This window comes from Staurois parvus, unplaced genomic scaffold (assembly GCF_062004578.1).
Source record: "Staurois parvus isolate SC_StPar_1 unplaced genomic scaffold, SC_StPar_1.0 ptg000392l, whole genome shotgun sequence".
Lineage (NCBI taxonomy): Eukaryota > Metazoa > Chordata > Amphibia > Anura > Ranidae > Staurois > Staurois parvus.
Window position 1 is genome coordinate 3320775 of NW_028318188.1, and position 22586 is coordinate 3343360.

At 41.0% G+C, this 22586-nt stretch overlaps 1 protein-coding gene across 1 annotated transcript in view; it reads left to right on the forward strand.

Moving 5' to 3' along the window:
- The first annotated feature begins 503 nt into the window (after positions 1 to 503).
- ANKRD31 (ankyrin repeat domain 31) overlaps positions 504 to 22586 on the forward strand; it is a 196709-nt gene continuing 174626 nt past the window's right edge. Inside the window, exons 1-2 of the mRNA XM_089686185.1 lie at positions 504 to 656; positions 899 to 1463. Coding sequence (XP_089542311.1) covers positions 504 to 656; positions 899 to 1463 — 718 coding nt within the window. The remainder of the gene's footprint in view (positions 657 to 898; positions 1464 to 22586) is intronic.

The following is a 22586-nucleotide window of genomic DNA, read 5'->3' on the forward strand; positions in this document are numbered from 1 at the left end:
TGCCAAATCTTCAGACAAGCCTTTCTCTGCGTGAAGGAGTGCCCCACTTTCTACTGACCTATGCAGATGCTTGAACAGCTTGCAGCTCAGATGCTTGGGTGCTGGAGGTGGTATCCAAGGGGTGTACACTGGAGTCTTGCTCCCTGTCCCTTCTCTCTTTATCACCTCCAACCTATGATGTGTGTCACTGCTCAGATTAGCAGATCACCTTCGAGCCCTCAGATATCATTGTCCCGATTTCTATTAATGTATTTATTCAGGTCCAGAAATTCCAAATGGAATCCATTAAATCGGTCATCGCCTCCCTTCATCAAGCAGACTTTCTGGACTCTGTGGACATAAAAAGATTCGTATCTATATATGCTCATCTTTTAAATGCGTCAGTGATTATTACATTTTGTTCAGTTGCCCCGTACTACAAGTTGGGGTGGACTCTTATCTGTACCTCTGGTATTCACCCCAGTATCAACCCTGCTGCACTTTCGCAATATTGTTATTGTGAGATGTTGGATGACCTCCTGCTGAGAGAACAGTTGGTGAGGATTTTTTCAGACTACATGTCCCTGACTGTGTGGACCTTACAGAGGTTTGCGTGGATCCTAAACCTTCAGAAATTGATGCTGGAACCGACTCATTATTGTATATCTGGATATACAGTAAAGTATGAAACTGGACAGTCAGAAGTTTCCCCTGTTAAACACTCTGGCCTGCGTGGCATCCAAGACTAGATGAGTATGTCTCTGTTCTGGTGCCTTGACTTCAACCTTATCACGCATATATAGTATGATGAGGTTTGGCATAATGTCATATGTGGTGTGATGTATAACTGCACATAATGTATTTGGCCTCGGTTGTTAGCACATGTATTCAATTGTTGCTGTTTTTATGTTTGATGTAGGCAGGCAGCAGCAAGGAGGAATCTTCTGAGAATAATTTACTGACAGGTGTTATACTTGACCAAGGCTCTTATCCAGAAATAGAACCAATAGATGATGTAGAAGAGGGAAAGTTGCACCTCTCTAATCTGAAAAAGATAAGTAAAAATTATAAAGTAAAGGTTGTAAGAGATGAAACACAGTCTTTACTTAAGCATTGGGAAGATTCTCAAATACATAAAGATCTGCCAAAATGTATTTCTTCAGATCCTAGAGTTGATGACCTGCTGAGGCCACTAAGTGCATCTGGAAGCTTGACAGAAATTGCAGGAGAAACAGGTGACCTGGTTTACCTGTCATTCATTGAAGAGACTGCAGAGGACAGCAGTGGACTGGGTTCAGTGCTTGTAAATGCAATTAACTCTATGCAAAGCCCTGAAATAGACCAGGTACAACACAGCATAGAAGGAGATCATCCTCTTCATGAAGAACAGGCAGAGCTAAATAACATGTCTAGTGATGATGACACACTGATATCAAGCCTTGCATCTGCGCAGGATGGTAAGGATGATAATGATGACAAAGAAGGTGAATGCAAAAATTATTTTCAGAAGACTCAACAGGTAAAATATACATTTCTCAGCTCTTACTAAATGCTATGCTACTTCCAAAAGATCCATGAATATATATGGCTTTATTTTTGTTCCATGTTCATTGCATTTAGCTCATATTGACATGTGTTGAATGTGAACTGTGATTTTTTTTTTTGTAAGTCGATCCAGCGCATTTCATTGTTGCGTGTTCCATTTTTACAAAATGCACACCAATGCAACACATTGGTGTATACTGGAACTTTTAGAAACAATATACAGTATGTCAACCTGTCATTGCATTGGGCCTGTGTACTTTCATTAGAGGTAGTAATCCCTTGCAGTTACCAGAATACAATTTTCTCACTGTAGTAGTCATTTACTTTGGGCTATATTGCCTAAAATCAGACTAAGGATTAATTCAGCCTGGACAAAAAATTAAGCTGAAGGTTGCTGAAGTTTGTTGTCACCTCTGCCTTTAAATAATAACTTAACTCAAGAACAAAACATTAATAGATTGCAGCCTACCAGTCCTTAGATGCAGTGGCTGCATTAGTTTTCATCTTTTAGGAACATTTTCAGCAAGCACATAAAATACCCACTGATGTTGCTAAAAAATCAGTGTCCTTGTCATTTCCCATGAGCTGAACTGAACTGTTGTTCTCTTCCATCCACCATGTAATAGAGAAACAGTGACAAACATAAATACTGTATAATAATAACATGTTTGTAGTCTAGCCTAGAATAGGAAATGTGTTATTTCAAAATTACCAGGTGAAAATAAAGGAACATAAATCTGGAAAAAAGAAAATGCATGCAGTCACTTCATCTAATGATTGGTAAACTGCAATATAAAATTGTCCTGTGGGTTTAGATACTCTATAAGAGTTTCTAAAATTCCGACAGTAAGCCATATGGTCTAGGGGCATTTTGACTTTAAAGTGGTTGTAAACCTCAGACATGAAATATGAACAAAGCATATCCCTCTATACTGAATTTACTGAATTACTGAATTTAAATTCATGGAGGTCCAGTCAGTAAAAGATTCTTCCAACAGAGGTCCAGATCGCATGTTTGTGCCATAACTCAGATCCTTCACATCACAACCCTGATCTCCTCTCTCCTGTGGAGAACGGTTGTGAAATTGAACATTTTTCCAACCCGCAGAGAAATGTGCTGTACTTTATCAAATGTGCCACCTATAGCACATTTTCACACACACCAAGCAGCTTGGTGCAGTGCGATTTTAAAAGAAGCATCTCCCCTGTCTTTCTTTAGGGTACAGCAGCACTTTAAAATGAATGGGCTGCCAAACCTGTGATGCGTGCTTGCAAAGTTCTGTCTTTACCTCACAGTTCCCTCCCTTTCACATCAAAATCCCGCTTTACATTACTGTCCTCATCCTCACCCCCCATAATTGTTCTCACTCCTCCATAATTGTCCTCTGTCCCCCATTAGTGTCCTTGGCTTCCCCCATTACTGTCCTCAACCCCGCTATAATTGTCTTCAGCCCCCCCCTTACTGTCCTAAGTCCACCCAGAATTGTCCTCAGCTCCCCCATATATGTCCTCAGCTACCACATATTTATCCTCAGCCGCCTATTAATGTGCTCAGCAGCTCATTACTGTCCTCAGCTCCCCCCTCACATTACTTTCTTCAGTCCCCCATTACTGTCCTCAGCACCCCCTCACATTACTGTCCTCAGTCCACCCGCTCACATTACTGTCATCAGCCCTCCATTACTGTCCTCAGCCTCCCCCCTCACATTACTGTCCTCAGCCCCCCCCCCTCACATTACTGTCCTCAGACCCCCACATTAATGTCCCTAGCCCCCCCCCACACACATTACTGTCCACAGCCCCCCCACTCACATTACTGTCCTCAGGTCTCCTTACATTACAGTTCTTAGACCCCTTAAAAAAGTCCTCATCCCCCCTTATAATTGTCCTTCACTCTCCCATAATTGTCCTCAGCCCCCCTTATAATTGTCCTTAGCTCTCTGATGATTGTTTTCAGCCCCTCCCATTCTATCCCCCCATTATTATCTTAAGCAGCCTTACTTCACATTCCCCCCCTCCCTTCTGTCCTACTTTACATAGGAGAGCGAGAGGCACAGGAAGTCTGGACAGAGGCCAGGTTATCACTTCTAAAAACATCAAGGCCCATTACCAACTTCCTCATCAACTTGGGACAAATGTTCACAAATTTTCTAACATGTCACCATGACTGTGACAAATTCATTAAGAAATACCACACCATATCAAAGTTAAAAATACTGGGTATAAATAAGACCAATGTCATATTTGGGTAATTTATGCCAACTCTGGGACACTTTTGCAACCAGGTCTTGTATATGTTTTCAACATGTACATAAATCTGTCACTCACACCAATATTTGTCATACAGAGGTGAAACCTACTTCTAAAGGGTGTCTGTGCCACTTTTTATGAATTCCAGGATATGTGTCCTCTGTCTGCACTTTTTCTGTGTGCCTTTTCTGGTTTTTTTTTTTTCTCTGCTTTAGCTGTGTGTGCTCTGAGTATTGTGTGTGTTCTGTGTGTGCTCTGTCTTAATGTTCTTGGATGTACTATCTGTGCTCTTATTGTGTTTTGTTTTAAAGCTAAGTTCACCTTTGAGAATGTAGCACCACCCCCTTAAGGGCCACTGACTATTTTCCAGGATCCCTGTTGAGTTGTGCAAACTGGATCTGCGGCATCAAAGCAGCTTGACCCGCAGGGTTCAGATATTGCAGTAGGCTCTTGCGATTTAGTATGTTGAGCGTGTGTAGTGAATAGTAGGCAGCATGCAAAATGGGCCAAACGATCTAGGCCACAACATGTATAACTTGTAGAGCGTGGAATATTAAGTTGAGTATAGTGTGACTGGGTTTAGCAATGTCCTGGGTACCTTAGAAAATTTGCAGTATAGAGCTCTCTCACTCAATCTGCGGCTTCGGTCAGGTATCGGACAGTCTCTCTGCAGATGAGAGCCCCGTGTTCTCCAAATTCCTCCAATACCGATCGCTCCAGATGACAGCACTCCAGTTTGCCTGCTCACCAGGCTGTCCATCCAGCTTGCCAGCGGTCAGTGGTCTCCAAACTCTTTCTCACTCTTTCACTCCCTCTGTGGTTCTGGACCAACCTGGACCTCTGGTGTTCCATACAACTTTCCTCTCCAGCTCTCACCTCTCCTTTCTGGTTCCCAGGCTTCAGTATTTATCTGCCCCCGCCCATCAGTTAGCTCCTCTGGGAAATTTAGTTTGTCAGATCCACAACAAACAGCAAAGTCCTGCTAGCAGTGTACAAGTCCCACAATGCTATTCTTTGGTAGAGTCTGTCTGATTGAGCTTTAGAACATTGCCATCTTATGTCCATTTAACATGGACCCAGTATTTCTGCAGGGTGTTACAGGAAAAAAATAATAAATACACATGTAGCACCCTCCTAGGTAGGTGCTAGGGTTAGATAGCTTTAGTTTGTTTTTTTGAGAGGTAAATTTAGTGTCACACTGTAGTCTGTTTGACTAATTATTTGGTAGGTAAAAGCATAGTCAGCTCACTGTACTCTGTGAGCTGTGATTCTTTAGTTAGGTATGCTCTGTGTGCTCAGCCTATGCCAGTCTGGTCTAATAGCTCCCTCTGTATCCAGGAAGCTTTGGAAGTTTCTGCATAATAGGTGTGGAGCTATGCAGATATTAATACAACCCCAGCCTATCTCAGAGAGACTGGCTCTGATGGCATGCTGGCTAGCTGTAATTATTCACCACTGCTGTTCGGCCTCAGGTGGGCATCCTGAGGCCTGAATGCTGAGACAGCAGAAGTTTTTCTGTGCAGACTGAGGGGGCTATCTACTGAAGATCTGGTCCAGTATCACGGAGGAAGATATCCAGCTGCTCTTGAGCCTTGTGAGTACAAAGGGATCTTAGAGACTGTGAGGTATTTAAACCCCCTCTACTAGACCCACAGCTGACTTTCTAGTACCAAAGGGAACACCGGTTCAAGCACCAATTCAAGCAAGGACTCCAACATAGATTAAGTCCTCAATTTCCATTGTTCCTATTTTCAGAATTCTCCAAAAGATAAAAACACCCCTAGAGTGGTTATTGAAGAAACATGTGAATAAACCTCTGTGCCTGGCTGCTGGGAACAGTATTTGGGGAGGACCTGAACAGTATTCCTGTGGCTCCTACAGGATTGGTCTTTGATGCTCCCCTGGAATACCACAGCGGTTTCTACTGGCAACGGCCTGAGGAAAAGACTGTCAATGTTGCTGTGTGGATTGCGGGATGGCAGTCGTTATGGAGAAAATGTCTGTGCTACACTAAAGACTGTTGGCAGTGCAGAGGCATTTCCAAGGAGTGATGCTGAAAGGGTTAACTCTGGGCACAGAAAGCAAGGATAAAGACATACACCTTGAAAGGAAGTTTCAAATAGGACCATGCAGCTTATTCAACAATGGCAACAATGGCTTTATTGATAAATATGTGTAAGCAAATAATGTACAAAAGTGAGCTAAAAACACTAACCGCCACCTCACTAAATTAAAAAGAACTCGGGGAGCAGGTGCGCCAGTGAGGTCTTACTGCCTGTGTGTGCTACAAGGGAAAATGTATGTGCTACACTAAAGACTGTTGCCAATGCAGAAGCATTTTTGGTGGCGGTGAATGAGTTAACACGGGGTGCTGGACTGTGAGTGCTGGTAAAGCCTGTTGGGAGACAAGGGAAAGTGTGTTCCTATAGGCATTACAGCACCGACTGATAATGTCAACATTTCAGCACAGCTGGATAATGCTGGAGTAAAGTTTTGGTGGGGAAGAGGTTAACTCAGAGCACAGGAAGAGGTTTGCTGGAAAAGTCTGCCCAACAGGAATGGTGATTGCTTATGAGTCAGCCTATCTGGAGGAGCGAGAGTTGACCAATCCAGAAAATGTGGCAGAGCTACAGTGCCATTTCTGGGTGTAGCTGATGGAGAGCCATGAGGAGTGAGTAGAAAGATGGTATATGCAGGTGCGATTCTGAGTCCCGGAGTTTCTAAGAGAGGTGGCAAACATCCAGACTGGCTGACAGAGCTGCAGAGCAGGATGCTGAATGACACCGGAGTACAGTTGGTACCAGGGGCGGACTGACCATTTGGAAACTCGGGCTTTGCCCGAGGGCTCGGGGTCAGTAGGGGGCCCCATGAGATGCCCCTGGTACCTTTTTCATAGGCTTTTTTGTGTTTGGGCAAGGACACAGGGGCCCCATGATCCCCTATTTCCCGGGGGCCCCATGAGTTGTCAGTCTGCCCCTGGTTGGTACCCCAAGGAGGTCTGGCACTGTGCAGCAGAGGAGACACGGAGTACATCGGGCTGGTATGTGGCAGATGCCAGTGTGTCACATTGAAGCTGCGTGCCTGGGGTTGGTTTGGTCACTAGAGAAATGCTGCTGAAGTTAATCCCCGGTGATCGCCAGCCTAATGTCCCGTTTGTCAACCGGGAGAATAACTACTGTATGGAAATGCCGACTACTACTACAGCTCTTGAGCGAGACAGCAGTGTGATGGAGTTACATCTGGGGCTGGGACCATTGATGTGTACCCAGACCAAGTTCTGCTAACCAGAGAGACCCGCATCTCCACCATTTAAGGCATCCAGTCTGCCAAGGATGGACAGAAGCCTATCACCAGAGCAGCATTCACAGTGATTAACAAAATGGCTGTAATGCGAATCTCGGAGATCCATAGGACCCAGGGGCTGGAGTCTGCAAGTTCCTCAGGTGAGGAGGAGCCAGTTGTCATTGATGTGGGGTCACCGAGGTTCCGACATTTCTATGAGGTCGTAGAGAAGGGGATAAAAGACTGAGAGTCAGTGGCAGAGACTGACTGGGACTGTGAAGCTGGAGAGGGAGAGGGAGAGAGTTCCCAGGATTCTGGCCCAGACAAGGACGAGATTGAGCATGCTGCTCAGCTAAGACAGTGTTCCAAAAATTTTGGGTTTGGTGAGGCCTATGCAGAGAAGAGACTTGATCTATCTCCACCATGTATCATTGCCCTAGCTGGGGTACAAAATGATGTCTACAGCCACCTCATTAAAAGGCCTAAAAACTCCTTCATTCTACTAGGGAAAGGAGACTGGATTGAACTGGCGAGAATCTCCCACTTCCAACAGATGGTCCAATGGCGGGTGGCTCTAGAGTATGGGTATGACTTCCCTATGTCCCGTGGGAAGTCGTGAAGGAAACTGAAGCAAAGAGGGTCTCCTGGTGTGAGAATGAAGTCAGGGATTTTGTTTATACCCAATCCTTTCCAGAATCAAGCAAATCCCCAACTGTGGAAGCAGTTTCTGGACATTAAGAGGAACTGGATTCTGGGGAGGTCCATCCATATGGACAAGGGTATTGTGGCTGATCGCAGGGAGTGGTGTATAAAAATCTGGGGTCTGGATGGAAACATGGTCGAGATCCGCAACCCCAATTTTTATTGCTGGGGAAAAAATATCCGGGGACCCACCTGCACTACCTTAGTTTGCTCTCAGAAGAGAAGAGAAACTCCAGGCCTACTGTTTGTTGCTGAAAGTAGGCAATCCCCCTACTTCTCATTTCCACTTCCCTACTATCCTTGCAAATTAAAGAGAAGGATGCTTCAACTTCTGTCTGGAGGAATTGCTGAAGGCAAGTGGCTGTTGTGGCAAAGGAGCAGCGACTTATTACTAGTTCACCAGCTCTATGGAGGAAATACTTCCTAGACAAGTTCCTTTGGATTACAACTTAAGAGGACACAACCCTTTTTTCTAAGTTCTTATTGCAAGAAAAGGAGGGGGAGGGTGTGTTTTGCTCATGTTTGGGGATTTCATGCTGAAGACTTTGTAAAGATTTTCAACAAAAGAAGACTTTGCGAAGATTTATGTTTCCAGTCACTTCTACCCAGCAGGGGAAGGATCCCTTGCCAAGTCTTAAGGGACTTAAGGGAGTTGGTGCTCCTGACACAGCAGGGGTGGCGTTACTGCAAATGTCAGTTGAGCTGAACACCACATCTTCCATTGGGTTTATGGACTTTGATTAGCAGAACCTGAACCCAACCATCTTCAGAGGACTCTTTTGCTGTTGCTATGTGTTGCCAAGTATCCCTGGCTAGGGATTTTGCTGTCATATCTAAGTATAGATGTCTAGATCGCTTATATCAGCTAGGATGTGTTTGTTTGTGTTTTGTTTTCCAGGGCTCTGGATGACTCTCTATGGCAAGATAAAGTCAAGTGTATATATGATTTTATACTCCTCAGTAACATTGCATATGTTATTTATACCTGGTAGGGGCTTGATAGTGTACATACTGTTCTTGGATCTTTGAAGGGTCATCCTCAAAGGGGTGGCATCTCAACACCTCAGTCTGATCAATAGGTTGTATATTTGCAAATTGTGTTGCTCTGCTCTGGAAGATTGCTGAAGTGCCTACAGTTCTAACCCACCAAAGCCATTATTATTTGTGTATAGTTACAGTAATTCCTAGTTAGGAAATGTATTTATTTGTTCATTCATTAGTCCCACCACCAATTCATTTTGGGAGGGGGGGGGGGTGTAAGGATGTTACTCTTTCATGAATTTGGTAGGACCCTATCAGCAACCTTATGTACATACCTGTAAATATGGTACGTACAGAAATGTTTATACTGTATCTATATTTTATACTGCTAATTTATTTGCACATATGCCAACATGACTGCTCATTTGTTAACCTCCTTTTCCCCTCCAATTTATTGGGATACTTTGCCCATTTTTGTGTAAAACGTTTTGTAGGAGCCATTGACTCAGGCTAGTGAGGGTGCCTGTTTTTGGCAGGGTGGATGTAGCACCCTCCTAGGTGAGTACTAGGTTTATATAATTAGCTTTAGTTTGGTATTTTGATAAATTTAGTACCACATTGTAGTCAGTGTGACTGTAATTATTTGGTAGGTAAAAGAATAATTAGCTCACTGTACTTGGTGAGCTGTGATCCTTTTTAGTTAGGTCTGCTGTGTGTGCTCAGTTGCTGCCAGTCTGGTCTAATAACTCTCTCTGTATTCAGGAAGCTTTGAAGTTTCTGGAAAATAGGTGTGGAGCTATGCAGATGGCAGTGTGAATATTAATACAGCCCCAGCCTATCCCAGAGAGACTGACTCTGATGGCATGCAGAGTATCTGTATTTATTTATTCAGTGAGCACACGGAGTTCTGGGTCTTTCTAGTATAGGATTTTTCAAAGCCTGGGAGAAGGCACGTTGCCCTCCCAGGCCACCACTGTTCTGCGGCCTCAAGAGGGCATACTTAGGGCCTGAATGCTGAGGCCTGGATTCTGCTGTCCTGACCTGAACCTTCCAAAGGCTCAAGGTTTTTTACTTCCATGCATTCTATGCATGAAGGTAAAAAACCTTCTGTGTGTAGCATCCACCCCAGCCCACTCTAACACTTACCCCTCCTGATTCAGCGATGTCCACAAGAGCTTTGGTTCTCTAGGGACTCTCACTCCTGATTGGCTGAGGCAGCAGCAGCAGCCATTAGCTCCAGCTGCTGTCAATCACAGCCAGTGAGCCAATCAGGAGGAGAGGGAAGGGTACGGCCAAGCCGTGGCTCTGTGTGTGAATGGACACTCCTCCACTCTTCCTACCACTCCATCCCCCACAGCTATTTCCTCCTGTACCACTATCCCTTCCCTCCTAGATTGTAAGCTCCAAGGAGCAGGGCCCTCGAACCCCTCGTGTATCGCATTGTATTGTTATTGTACTGTCACATGTTGCATGTTCTGTCTCCCATTGTAATGTACAGCGCTGAGCGAACTGTTGGCGCTTTATAAATACTGTATAATAATAATAATAATGTTGACACCTGAGCCACTATTTGTTTAGTCTATTTTATGTTTTGCAGCTCTTGTGCAAAATAGCTCCAATGAATGTACATTGGTACTTTGTATATTTATATTTGATAACACAGGTAACACAAAAAGTGGCGTTTCTGGCTGCTTTGCAGGAAACTGGAAAATGTGAACCTTTTGATGTGACTGGAGGTTTGAGACACAAACTTACCTTTTCCAGGAATTTTAGTAATCCAGATCAGCTAATTGATGAAAACTTGTCATGTCCTGGTTCAAGGTAGGAAAAAACTTTCCAATAAAGTACTTTAGTCACTGATCCCAAAAATAGATGTAACACAACAGCTACTTCCTCATGTAAGTAGAAAGGTAAGATCCTGGTATATATAGCAGGATACAGGAGCAGAGATTACTTCTAATAAAAGAGTAAATCAACCAACTTTCTTAAACAATTCCAAAATATACTTCTAAGTTTCCTGAATCCAGGCAGTGTGCAAAGATGTGCTTTTGCAAAGAGCTGCCTTTCCTGCAATGACTGGTTAATACAGTTTCTAATGTGTCATGTCAACAAACATCCCAAAACATCCCAAAACAAACATTACAGATACAGTAACTAATCTGTAAGTCCAGGATAAGTCCGGAGTCAGGCTTGGTTAACACCGATGCGTGTTGCAATCTGCTGCGGGAAAAAAAGTTCCTGACCCTATCCAAAAATGGAGTGGCTGAAAACACATAGATGTCAACATGTCCCATAGGAAACCATGTTAAATGGACTGTAGTAAATATCTGCAAAACACATAAAGCACTAAAAATTGCATAGGTGTGAGCCAGACCTAAGGCTGCATGCACATTGGCTTAAAATAACTCCAGTGCTCTTGGCAGAAAAAAAATGCAAATTTTTAGTGTTTTTTTGTACTATAGTTTAGGAGCATTTAGGGTTTTTTTTTTCTGCCAGAAAAACGCTCTCAAAAAATGCAAAAAAGTAGGGTTTTATATTCTGCCTCTGAACTCTGAGCTTTAAAAAATGCATCTAGACTACCTAGTGTGCATGGACACATAGGGTAACATTAGTTCTACTTCTACAGGCAAAATGTTAAACTCCTGTAGGAGCAGCGTTTTTTTTTAAGGCAGTGTGCATGGAGCCTAAAGGTAGACTAAGAAGACTGTGTAATATTGTTATACATATATAATTTAAAAAATTTTTTTAATGTGTTGCTGTGTGCAGGAGGCAGGCTCTCTGATATTTTACTTTGCCTAGCTAGCTACTAAATATCACTGTACTTGTATTAGATTTTTAAGTACATAGGCTTAAAGTCAGTTTATGGCTTTGGCAAGTAAACTATTAGGGCCTCAAAAGGTTTCAATCAGCAAATGCTGCATGCTTTTGACATCAGTTTTAGCCCTGGCTAATGCGATTTGACAGAAATCCAAATCCAAATGACAAGTCACACACTATTGTCAGCAATGGAGCTGTTCAAATCTGTCGGAGTTACAAAATAGTTCCTGCACTATTTTAGGCGATTTCAGGTGCAACTTGAATTGACATTTTGTGCAGGAAGCCGCACGGATATCAGGCAAGCCACATATAAATTTGCACCGGGTCCGCGGCTTTGAAATATTCACGTTAAGTAGCCCATTTTCAGTGTCGCATTTGGTGTGAACCGGGGCTTATATGCTTCTGAAATCATTCAGAATTAATTTCAGGTGTTCATTTGACCTGCTTCAGCTGCTTTTGCAATCATTTAGACCTGTATGAGGGGGGAAAAACCAGATCAATCAAAAGCCCATACACTCTAGCTTTTAGCCCCCAATTCACACCTCTGCAATTTGCCATGCAACAATCCAGAACAAGAGGAATCCCATTGTTGTCTATAGTGCTAGTTCACACTTATGCAACATGCTTCCACAAAATTTGGAAAAAGGTACAGGTGCTTCTTTTGGTGTAATATTTTTGGCCCTATAGAGTTCAGTAGGAGCACATGAAAACACATTAAAAAATATATGAAAATGCAAAAGTGTGAACCTAGTCTTTTAGAGTTTAAAATCATGCCAAATCTAGGTGACTAGTGTGAGCGAAGACCTGCATATGTTTTAACTGAAGGTGCTGCATTCGCCTTGCCAGTGTGATAACATTTGATCCAGCATTCTAAACACCAAAGGTGTCACACAATCTGGTATGTGGAGAAAATGTTTTGTGAATAACCTTTTCACATTAACTAATGTAACAAGAATTTAGGAATTATTTTCCTCCTGCAAATAATTCAGCTATAATATCCCCAGAGACTCAGGATGGATATTGAATGTTAATTAAGTTAATGTGCTTTTCACATATAAAATATACATATGGAATATTTTGTTCCACTTTTTCTGGCAGAGAGAACTGCATGCTTACTATAAATGATCAGAATGACACTTCAGGCTCACATCTCTTGGCGCTAATTAACACTAATACAGCCACTGCAGGGGACTGTTCTGCTGACTGTGGGACTGCTGTAAGGAGAAGTCAGAGAGTCCATGGAAAAGGTAATATCTTTAACGTGCTATAAAACCACAACCTTGTCAACTGGGAACTCTTACGAGTTTCCTACATATTTTGAGCTGCTGTTGTATCGGGTATAGTCTGAATCTGCCAGTCTTAGAGACGAGGCAGCACCTCCGATATACAAGCTTTAATAATGTTATTCTAAAAAACAGAAACTGCTCCGTCTGCGTCATTTGCTAAAGAAAACGTATGTATGCTGTCATATTGATATGTCTGCAAAACATACTCACAGTATTTATTGTTTGTGCACATTTATAATGAATTTCACTAATGATAACTTATTCCACTGAACAAACTGGTTTTCTAGGCAACACACGCTCAAGTTTCCAAAAATATTCAAGCTAAGTGAAGCTGTACCCAAAATAAAAATGAGAATTTTCTAATGTTTTTGGGGCTATGTGATGTATGTTAGCTGTTTTGCATTTGTATGCATAAGAATACTGATATACCATAAATGGAATTGACTAAATAACACTGGATGTAAACCAGACTATAGCATGATCTGTGGGGTTATCACAATGTGCTAGTGCATCATGCATGCTTTTCACATGGCAAGCGTGCATGCACAAATGTATGCTATGCTGCTTGTAAATGCATGTTATAGTGATCAATACCTGTGTTGCCTTATCTACTCTGAGAGCGACAACTTATTGATTATTTTGATGATCAATGCGATGGCAATTTATGTATCATGCACATAAGTGTGTGCTTAAAGCAGACCTTGAAGCAAAGTAAAGCAAGTAGAAACTTTACTTTTTTTTTTACAGATACATTTTACACCTACTAGGTGAATTGTAAAGTGGTAGATGCCTGGGAAATTTGAGTAGACCTTGCATTATACTGCAAGGCCTGTTTAATTAGATACGTTAGGGGAATGTGTTTGCCAGGTGTGTGAAGAATCATACACTCATGCAAACCAAAATCACAAGATGACCAGTTATCATCATTGCAATTTTTATTTTTTTGTGAATCTTGTGTTGATAAATAAAGGCCTAATACCTCTACAAAGTACCCAAGTAATAAAAATAGAGTGTTCAAGATGACTGCTCAGCATCCCAAAGCAGAAATGTTCAGAGAAAGTGATATCAGGCCCACAAACAGGACCAAAAATGTACAACAGTTTTCATAAAAAGTCCCAGTACAGCAGGGGTGTCAAACCGTCCACCCTCCAGCTGTTGACAAACTACAAATCCCATGAGGCATTGCAAAGCTGACAGTTACAAGCATGACTCCCAAAGACAGAGGCATGATGGGACTTGTAGTTTTGGAACAGCTGGAGGGCTGCCAGTTTGACACCCCTGCAATACAGTGTCACACCTGCTCTCTGGCTAGCTATGCTTTTATCAAATCTGGCACCATCTTGGGGAAGGGCAGACAAATCCAGAAGTGTCAAAACCTAGGTATGACTTCTGTTTTGATTAAACTATAGTGAGGTCTGACTAACTCCAAACTGTATGAAGAAAATGGGAATAGCACTAAACACTGTATCACCCTATTATCCCCAGAAATCGCAAGTTAATAACAAAAACAGATTTAAATTTCATGTCTGTTCTAGTTATTCAGAAAAGGTGGCACGTTTGTTCAAACCACAGTCTATCTTAAGAAACACTGGACAAAAAGTAGAGGAATTAAAAGCCTCCACTAGCTAGAGTCTGTAAAAGGACTTTTAATGAAGCCTTGTTGTAAAGACCCTATCATAAATAATCTGATATGCAGCTAAGCAATACACGTTTATGAGTCTGAGATTTTTGAGCTAAAAATGAACTTTCATACATTCCACAGCTCCTACTGTAATGGAGTCACCTTTATCAAAATGATAGCAGTGATGGATAAGATGATACCAATCATGCCAAATTTACAAGGTCCAGAAGGCTTATAAGACACATCAGACCTCCTAAGAGAAATATGCATAAGATCTGTGCCACATTTGGTATCTAACAAATAATAATTTCATTCTACAAAATGTAGTGCTATCCCCACAGGAGCTGTTGGAAATTTTTGATTGTCTGCTCTGTTATACTCAGCCCTAGGTGAGTATAACAAAGCAGATTTTTTCATCAATATCAATGAACATAAACACAATAAAACAGGTACAATGTAATCCAACAAAGTGCCTGTAGGACCAGACTCTGCTTTTACCACAGTACTAGGAGCTAAATAGTAAAAGAAAGTAAATAGTAGCTCTCCGAATGAGAGGTTACGCCTCAAGTGACCAAGAGGATTACTCGAACAGGTCAAGTCACTTGAGGGCTCTCAAAGGGGCTAGGCTCAGGCCTTGAATTTTATCTCAATAACAGCAACCCACTTCTGCCCTCAGGAGTGTAGTAATGTGAGCAGTCTGTGGGGTGAGCTTCTGCCGGCAAAGTTAGGGCCCTTCAGACATTGGTGCACAAGATTGATGATGACTAAAACGAAGGGGGGGGGGGGTTGAACGTTTAATGTAAAGTTAGTGCGTGGACTCCTTAGTGCAACCAAACAGAAAGTAAGGCCAGTTCAAAAAGCAGTTTGGGGGGGAGAGGGATCGGATGAAAAGCAAATCAAGTTCCGGGAGATCGATAGTTTTAATCTCTGTCAGTGGCATTGATTGCTGAAGCTTACCAATGGATGCGGAAGCAAGAGTATTAGGTCTTTGGTGGCAAAGTGTTAACAGAAAGAAACAGCTCTCTTTCAAGTTGAGACTGAAGAAAGGGTTAACAGGTAGTTATTAGCTATGGTGCAAGTCAGAGACCCTCTCATCAAATTCTTTGGTGGCAGTCCTCTGGCAACAAGTGGTCTGTATGATGGGGGGCTTCCTTAAGCAGAAACTCAGCAGACTGTAGTTGATGCGATAGCCACCTGAACTTGGATTCTGGGTTGTAGGTACCCGTGCTTAGATCCGTCTTCTTGTCCTGATGTCCAGCACAGTAGTCTGCTCTTTGTCTTTCCCTGACGTTGCACGACTTCACACAGCCCGACTCAGCAACATCTAGCTTGCCACAGCAGGTCTAGCACAGAACAGCTCTCTCACACTTTTCTGGTTGGCATGCTTCCGCCAACTACTTGGCTCCTTCCCAGGCTTTTACTTTTACCTGGTCCCTCCTGCTTCCAGGCGCTTATGGGCCTTGTAGTTGCAACCACAGAATGGCTGTAGTTGGGATCCTTCTTCAAGACTACATCTCCCAGACTGCTCCCAGCAATTGTATTCAGTCACAATTAGCCTAACTAATTGGCGCCAACATTTTGTGGACAAATTAAATTCTGCAACTCAGTAACATTGCCTAGTGTTACATAAATAATATGCTATATAAAACATAAATATTAAAAGGTGCTACTCACACCAATAAACGTACTGCAAATTACTGATAATTCAAAAAGATGTGCAAATAATTGTGCAAATGTGTTAGGATTATCAATTTAGGGCCCTCTCCTCCATAGAACAAATATACAGTTCAAAGTACTTTGGGAACAATGCGACACAAATACCTAGATGTGTGAGGCAGAATTCAACTTCTTGATTATTGATCAGGTCTTAAGTAATAAATGATAACAGTGCATATGTCAGGCGGTTTCCATAAAGCACCAATCAGAATACAGAAAAAATATTTCAGTAAACTACTCTATGGCTAGTCATAACAAAAATGCAAGAGAGTAGCACCTTATGCAATTTCCCAGAAAAGAAGTGTGTGTATAGATAACAGCATTTCAATCCCAAGGGAACATCTTGTATGTAAAATAAACCAGTTAGTAGGCACAAAGCAAAAGTTAATTAACTATTAGCCCTTTTAAAATGGTAGTTAGAGAAATTTTGAAATTATAAATCTCATTATATATATAAAAAAAGTCCATACACAACACTTTAGGTTTCTGTCAAATTGATAGATGGATCTATGAACACAATACCCTTGTTCTATCTGATCTCAATATAGATATAGACCTAAATTGTTTTTTTATCTAATTTTTAAAATTAAATCATATATTTAATTTGTTAATATACGATTTATCTGCCAATATATTTTTTGTCAACAAGATGGCAGTCACATTGAAATGTAATTTTAATGTACAGGAATTTTTTGTCACCACTAGATGGCACAAGTAGTTTGAGCCATCATGATTTTTAACTTCTCATTATGATACTTCCATAATTATGTTTTTCACATGATGTTTAGGCCCAGCTACTCTAGTTTTTATTTAATTTAGGACTGTGTTTAGTATTTCAAAGGAGATTTTATTCAATATTCATCATAGGTCTTTTTCAATATGCATCATACTTTTTACATTTGTATTAATATTAGATTTATTCTGATTAGAAATTAATGTAGATGCATCTTGTGATTATTCATATATGTAAGTTATGGTGGAAATCTAATACACTCTGCTATGACAATTCCTGATGATGTGATTCCACAAAATGCATTGAGGCCTGGCCGCTGTTGTCACCTTCGGTGCCGTTTGCACATCACTTCTGGTGGGTTCGATACGTTCCGTGGAACGCACGCTGGCTCAGATTGTGTGAGCGCAGTACGCAGTTCTCGATTCAATCCCATGCTATATGTGAGTGCCACTGGCTCAATTTCATGTGAGTGCAGTCATTTTTTTCGTCCTTTTAGATTTTAATAAACTAATAAACTTGCTGCACCATAGTAGCAACCTTTTTTTTTCTTTGAGTGTATGTGTTGTCACATCCCATTCCCAAGAGAGTATTTATGAGAAGATTGTTGTATTATCTGCTTCTCCCCTTCCTGGCAATTGTGAAATATTCATTTTTGATGGTAAAAATCTGGTAAATTAGTAATCTTACTGCACATGGTGGAAAACTGGATCATTGGAATATACAGTAAATTCATCACTGGTTTTGGGAACACGGTATACAGAAATTGTGTGGAACTATTGCATGGACTATTCACTTTCTGGACACTTTTTTGTTGTGTATAGACTTTTTTGATATATGAGATTATGATTTCAGAATTTCTCTAATTATCATTTGCACAATTATTTGCACATCTTTTTGTACTATCAGTAATTTACAGTACATTTACTGGTCTGAGTAGCACCTTTTATTATTTATGTTTTATATAGTGTTGTTTACACTTTAAAGGAAGCTTCTCCTGATTCCAATTAAGGGTTCTAGGTTAGGGCACCCTTTTTTGTTCACCTAAAAATAATATGCTGATTGTCAGATTGTGAAGCATTGTTATACAGAAATAATGATGTGCCCAGATAGTTGACATTAAGCTCTAGTTGACACCGAATGTGACTTCAAAGTGGTGCAATTTGGTCCCATTTAAAACCTGACTTCAAAGTAGCGCTGATATAGACACAGGTGCGATTTCAGTGCCATTTATCTTATAGTCTATGAGAGTTATATCGCACTGAAGTGGTGAAAAAGTAAGGCAAGAACGATTTTTCAAATTGCACTACTTGAAATTGCACCTATTGTAACACGCATGTCGCACCTGAAGTCGCAGTGGTGTGAACCAGGGTTAAGGGTGTATCCACTGGGCATAATAAAATACTCCAGCACCCCTCAGACCTTTTTTTTTCTAATTCTTTATTTCTGCACAAAAGGTACAATTAAAAAAAAAATACAAACCAAAATAAGTTAACAAACATGTTTGGTACAAAATTAAAAGCAAGGGAATGGATATCATAATGGCCAGTACCACAAGAAAGCTTTTGTTCGATGAAACTACCAAGAATATTGGCGAGTCAGATTTCTAAGGGCCAGTGACTTTGTCGTGTCTGCCATATCAGATTGGACTCACTCTGCAAGTGATCCAAACTCTGAACTAAACCAAACACCAAGTAGATACTCCATAATGTGTCATTAAACCCACAACCACCATTTCACATACGATTAGTTAATATAGCATTCTAATCAACTGTATTTAGAACAGATTGAAAAAGTATTTCCAAGTACCAGTACCTTGTTTTAACTTTATATACATTGGTCACATGACATTTATTTGCTTGTAATGCACTGTGCGTGCATTTACAATGTACTAACATATGCATGATAGATGCTATAGGTCATAATGCTAAAGACGTATATACACAAAAACATTTTAATAATACTTTATATATTTTTTCATGTTTAAAACTATTTTGTTTTACTCTTGCTTGTGTCTGTTCTCTATTATGTTTACTGAAAATATTTCCTTCACCATTTTTCTTTTTAATTAAAAAGATATATAAAAATTAAGTTAAATATCTTAATGCTCTAAATAAAAATAAATCTTTGCCACTGCTGGGTAAAACTCTGTTACATTCCTGCCTAGGCTCAGACATTTTTCAAGGTCAGAATTGTAACAGTGGTTGCTGTGAATGGTGTGTTACCATTGAAACATGTGTCTGTTAGCTGCTCAGTTAAAGTGGAACTTCACTCTCTCAATCAACATGGACTATTTTTAATCCTTAGGCTGCTAGCATTAGTAAATGGATAGGAAAGTATATCATATTCGTTTTATATATTTTTTAAAAGTTTTCAGTTACTTCCTGGTTTCTGTGCCTAGGCAAATGATGTCATACATCCCAGTAGTCTTCAGGAAGGGAGGGATGGTTCTCAGCACAGCCATAGCCTGAGCTAAGGGCAGATGGATTCTAGGAAGTAAATGCTACATGAATCATCTGGCCTTACTCAAGTTGGCCACTGCCAGAAATACTAGGCAGTGTTTTTCAAAATGATTTTGAAACTAAAGCATGGAGACATGGATGGATAGGTGAGTTTACTTTAAATATTAACTATGAATTAAATAGAATGTTTGGTTTGTGGTGCTCAGATGCAGTGCAGTTCCACTTTAACTTGCCTCAGTGATGATCGCTCTTAGTCTGTTGGTGCTTAGATTGTTGTCCCATGAGCTGGAAAATCTTTGTGCAGGGTGAGAAGGAGATAGTAATTTCCACAATGTAACTTTTATTGATTGCTATCATGGTTACATTTATTTAAAAAAAATGTTACATGTATTATAAAATTTAAAATATTACATTTTAAACACTTTATTGAATTTGTGCTTTTTCATTACCAACCTTTAAGTAAACAAATAACGTTACTTTTATTTTCATAGCTTTCAGCATGAAGGCTGAGAATGAACAGCAGCCTTCTGCAACACCAAAGGTACAATTTGCTTATGCATTCTGTGGGAAACTGATGATAATTCTTCTTGCTTCTACTTTCTTGTTCTAATCCTTCTCTGGTTTGTCTACACATCATAAATGGCAATTTTAAAATATAGCTCATTCTTCTTCTTTTCTTGTTTATATTAAGAGCATCACTTCTAATCTATTTTTCAGATATTTCCAACTAGGGAAGAAATAGATGCACATTAGGGCTTGTTTAATAAACTAAAGTTTAAAATTGCATGTAGCTGGTGTTTGTAGTAACATATTTTAACCCCTTAACAGCATTGTCTGTCAAAGATGAGCATTATAATTAGATGGATTTTCCTTTTAGGTAACAAAGACCACAGAAAATAAGACAACGAACAAGGTTTTCAAGAGATCAGTGAGACTCAAGTAGGTGTTTAGTGTCACATTTTCAGGAAATGGGGTCGGGAAATACACTGCTCAAAAAAAATTAAAGGAACACTTTTTAATCAGAGTATAGCATCAAGTCATTTAAACTCCTGGGATATTGATCTGGTCAGTTAAGTAGCTGAGGGGGTTGTTAATCAGCTTCAGCTGCTTTGGTGTTAATGAAATTAACAACAGGTGCACTAGATGGGCAACAATGAGATGACCCCCAACACAGGAATGGTTTTATAGGTGAATGCCACTGACATTTTTTCCTCTACTCATCTTTTCTGTTTTTCACTAGTTTTGCATTTGGTTAGGGTCAGTGTCACTACTGGTAGCATGAGGCGATACCTGGACCCTACAGAGGTTGCACAGGCAGTCCAGCTCCTCCAGCATGGCACATCAATACGTGCTATTGCCAGAAGGTTTGCTGTGTCTCCCAGCACAGTCTGAAGAGCATGGAGGAGATTCCAGGAGACAGGCAGTTACTCTAGGAGAGGATAGCTGGACAGGGCTGTAGAAGGTCCTTAACCCATGAGCAGGACAGGTAACTGCTCCTTTGTGCAAGGAGGAACAGGATAAGCACTGCCAGAGCTCTACAAAATGACCTCCAGCAGGCCACTGGTGTGAATGTCTCTGACCAAACAATCAAAAACCGACTTCATGAGGGTGGCCTGGGGACCCAATGTCCTCTAGTCAGCCCTCGCTGCCTGGCACCATGGAGCTTGATTGGCATTTGCCATTGAATACCGGAATTGGCAGGTCTACCACTGGTGCCCTGTGCTTTTCACAGATGAGAGCAGGTTCACCCTGAGCACATGTGACAGACATGAAAGGGTCTGGAGAAGCCGTGGAGAAGTTATGCTGCCTGTAACATCATTCAGCATGACTGTTTTGGGTCAGTGATGGTCTGGGAAGGCATATCCATGGAGGGACGAACAGACCTCTACAGGATAGACAATGGCACTCTGACTGCAATTAAGTATGAAAGGATGAAATCCTTGGACCCATTGTCAGACCCTATGCTGGTGCAGTGGGTTCTGTGTTCCTCCTGGTGCATGACAATACCTGGCTTCATGTGGCGATATGCAGGCAGTTCCTGGAGGATGAAGGAATTGATGCCATTGAATGACCCCTATGCTCTCCTGACCTAAATCCAATAGAACACCTCTGGGATATCAGGTTTCTGTCCATGTGATGCTGTCAGGTTGCACCTCAGACTGTCCAGGAGCTCAGTGATGTCCTGGTCCAGATCTGAGAGGAAATAACCCAGGACACCATCCGCCATCTCATTAGGAGCATGCCCTGACATTGCCAGGCATGCATACAAGCACATGGGGGCCATACAAACTAGTGAGTACCATTCTGAGTTGCTGCAGTGAAATTTAAGCAAAAAGGACTAGCTGGCTGCATAATTTTTTACGGGGTGTCTTTGAATTCAGTCCTCTGTAGGTTGATAATTTTAATTTCTGGAAAATGATGGGGCAGTCTTACGTTCCTAATTACCTAGTCCATATCAGTATAGATATCCATCATGAGATTTTTCCCCGTTGAAATCTGATGCGTTTTCAAAGTGTTCCTTTAATTTTTTTGAGCAGTGTACTAGCAGGTGCAAGTCTCTGTTTGATAACCTGTGACATCTAAAATAAAGAATCACTTTCTAGCTATCTCATAGTGCCTATTTTGTTTTCTAGTGCAGAAAATACAGTGTTTGTTATAATAATATTAAATGGCAAGAAAAGATTAGCTACAGACTAATTGCCAGCAATGAAATTGCTTTGTGCACCAAGTAATTTGAATTTATCACTAACTATAGTGCAGATTTCAATTAGGCTAATTTCACACCTTTGCAATTTTACTGATGCATTTTTCATTACAATCAATGGAAAAGCTTTAAAATGCAGGATGACATGTGGTCATGGTACATGTGAATGCACATTTATGTGCTTTATGGTGTGCATTGATGTGCAATGCAAAATGCATTGCAACATGCATTAAACAGTTGCATTGACATGAGTTTTGTTGTGTTTCCATCAGTGAGACCCAAGTAGGTGTTTAGCACCATGTTTGCAGGAAATGGGGTAAGGAAATACTTGTAGATGCAGCTCTAGCTGGCAGCTTCAATCTGGCCCCTTTTGCAGGTATAGCTATACAAAACATTCAAAATAAGTGCCTATACTGTTTAAAATCAAGTAATACACTGTCTGACCCTGATCTGCACATGCTCAGTTGCTCTATATTTTTAGGTACTGCCGAATTTGTAGAGGCCAATTTGC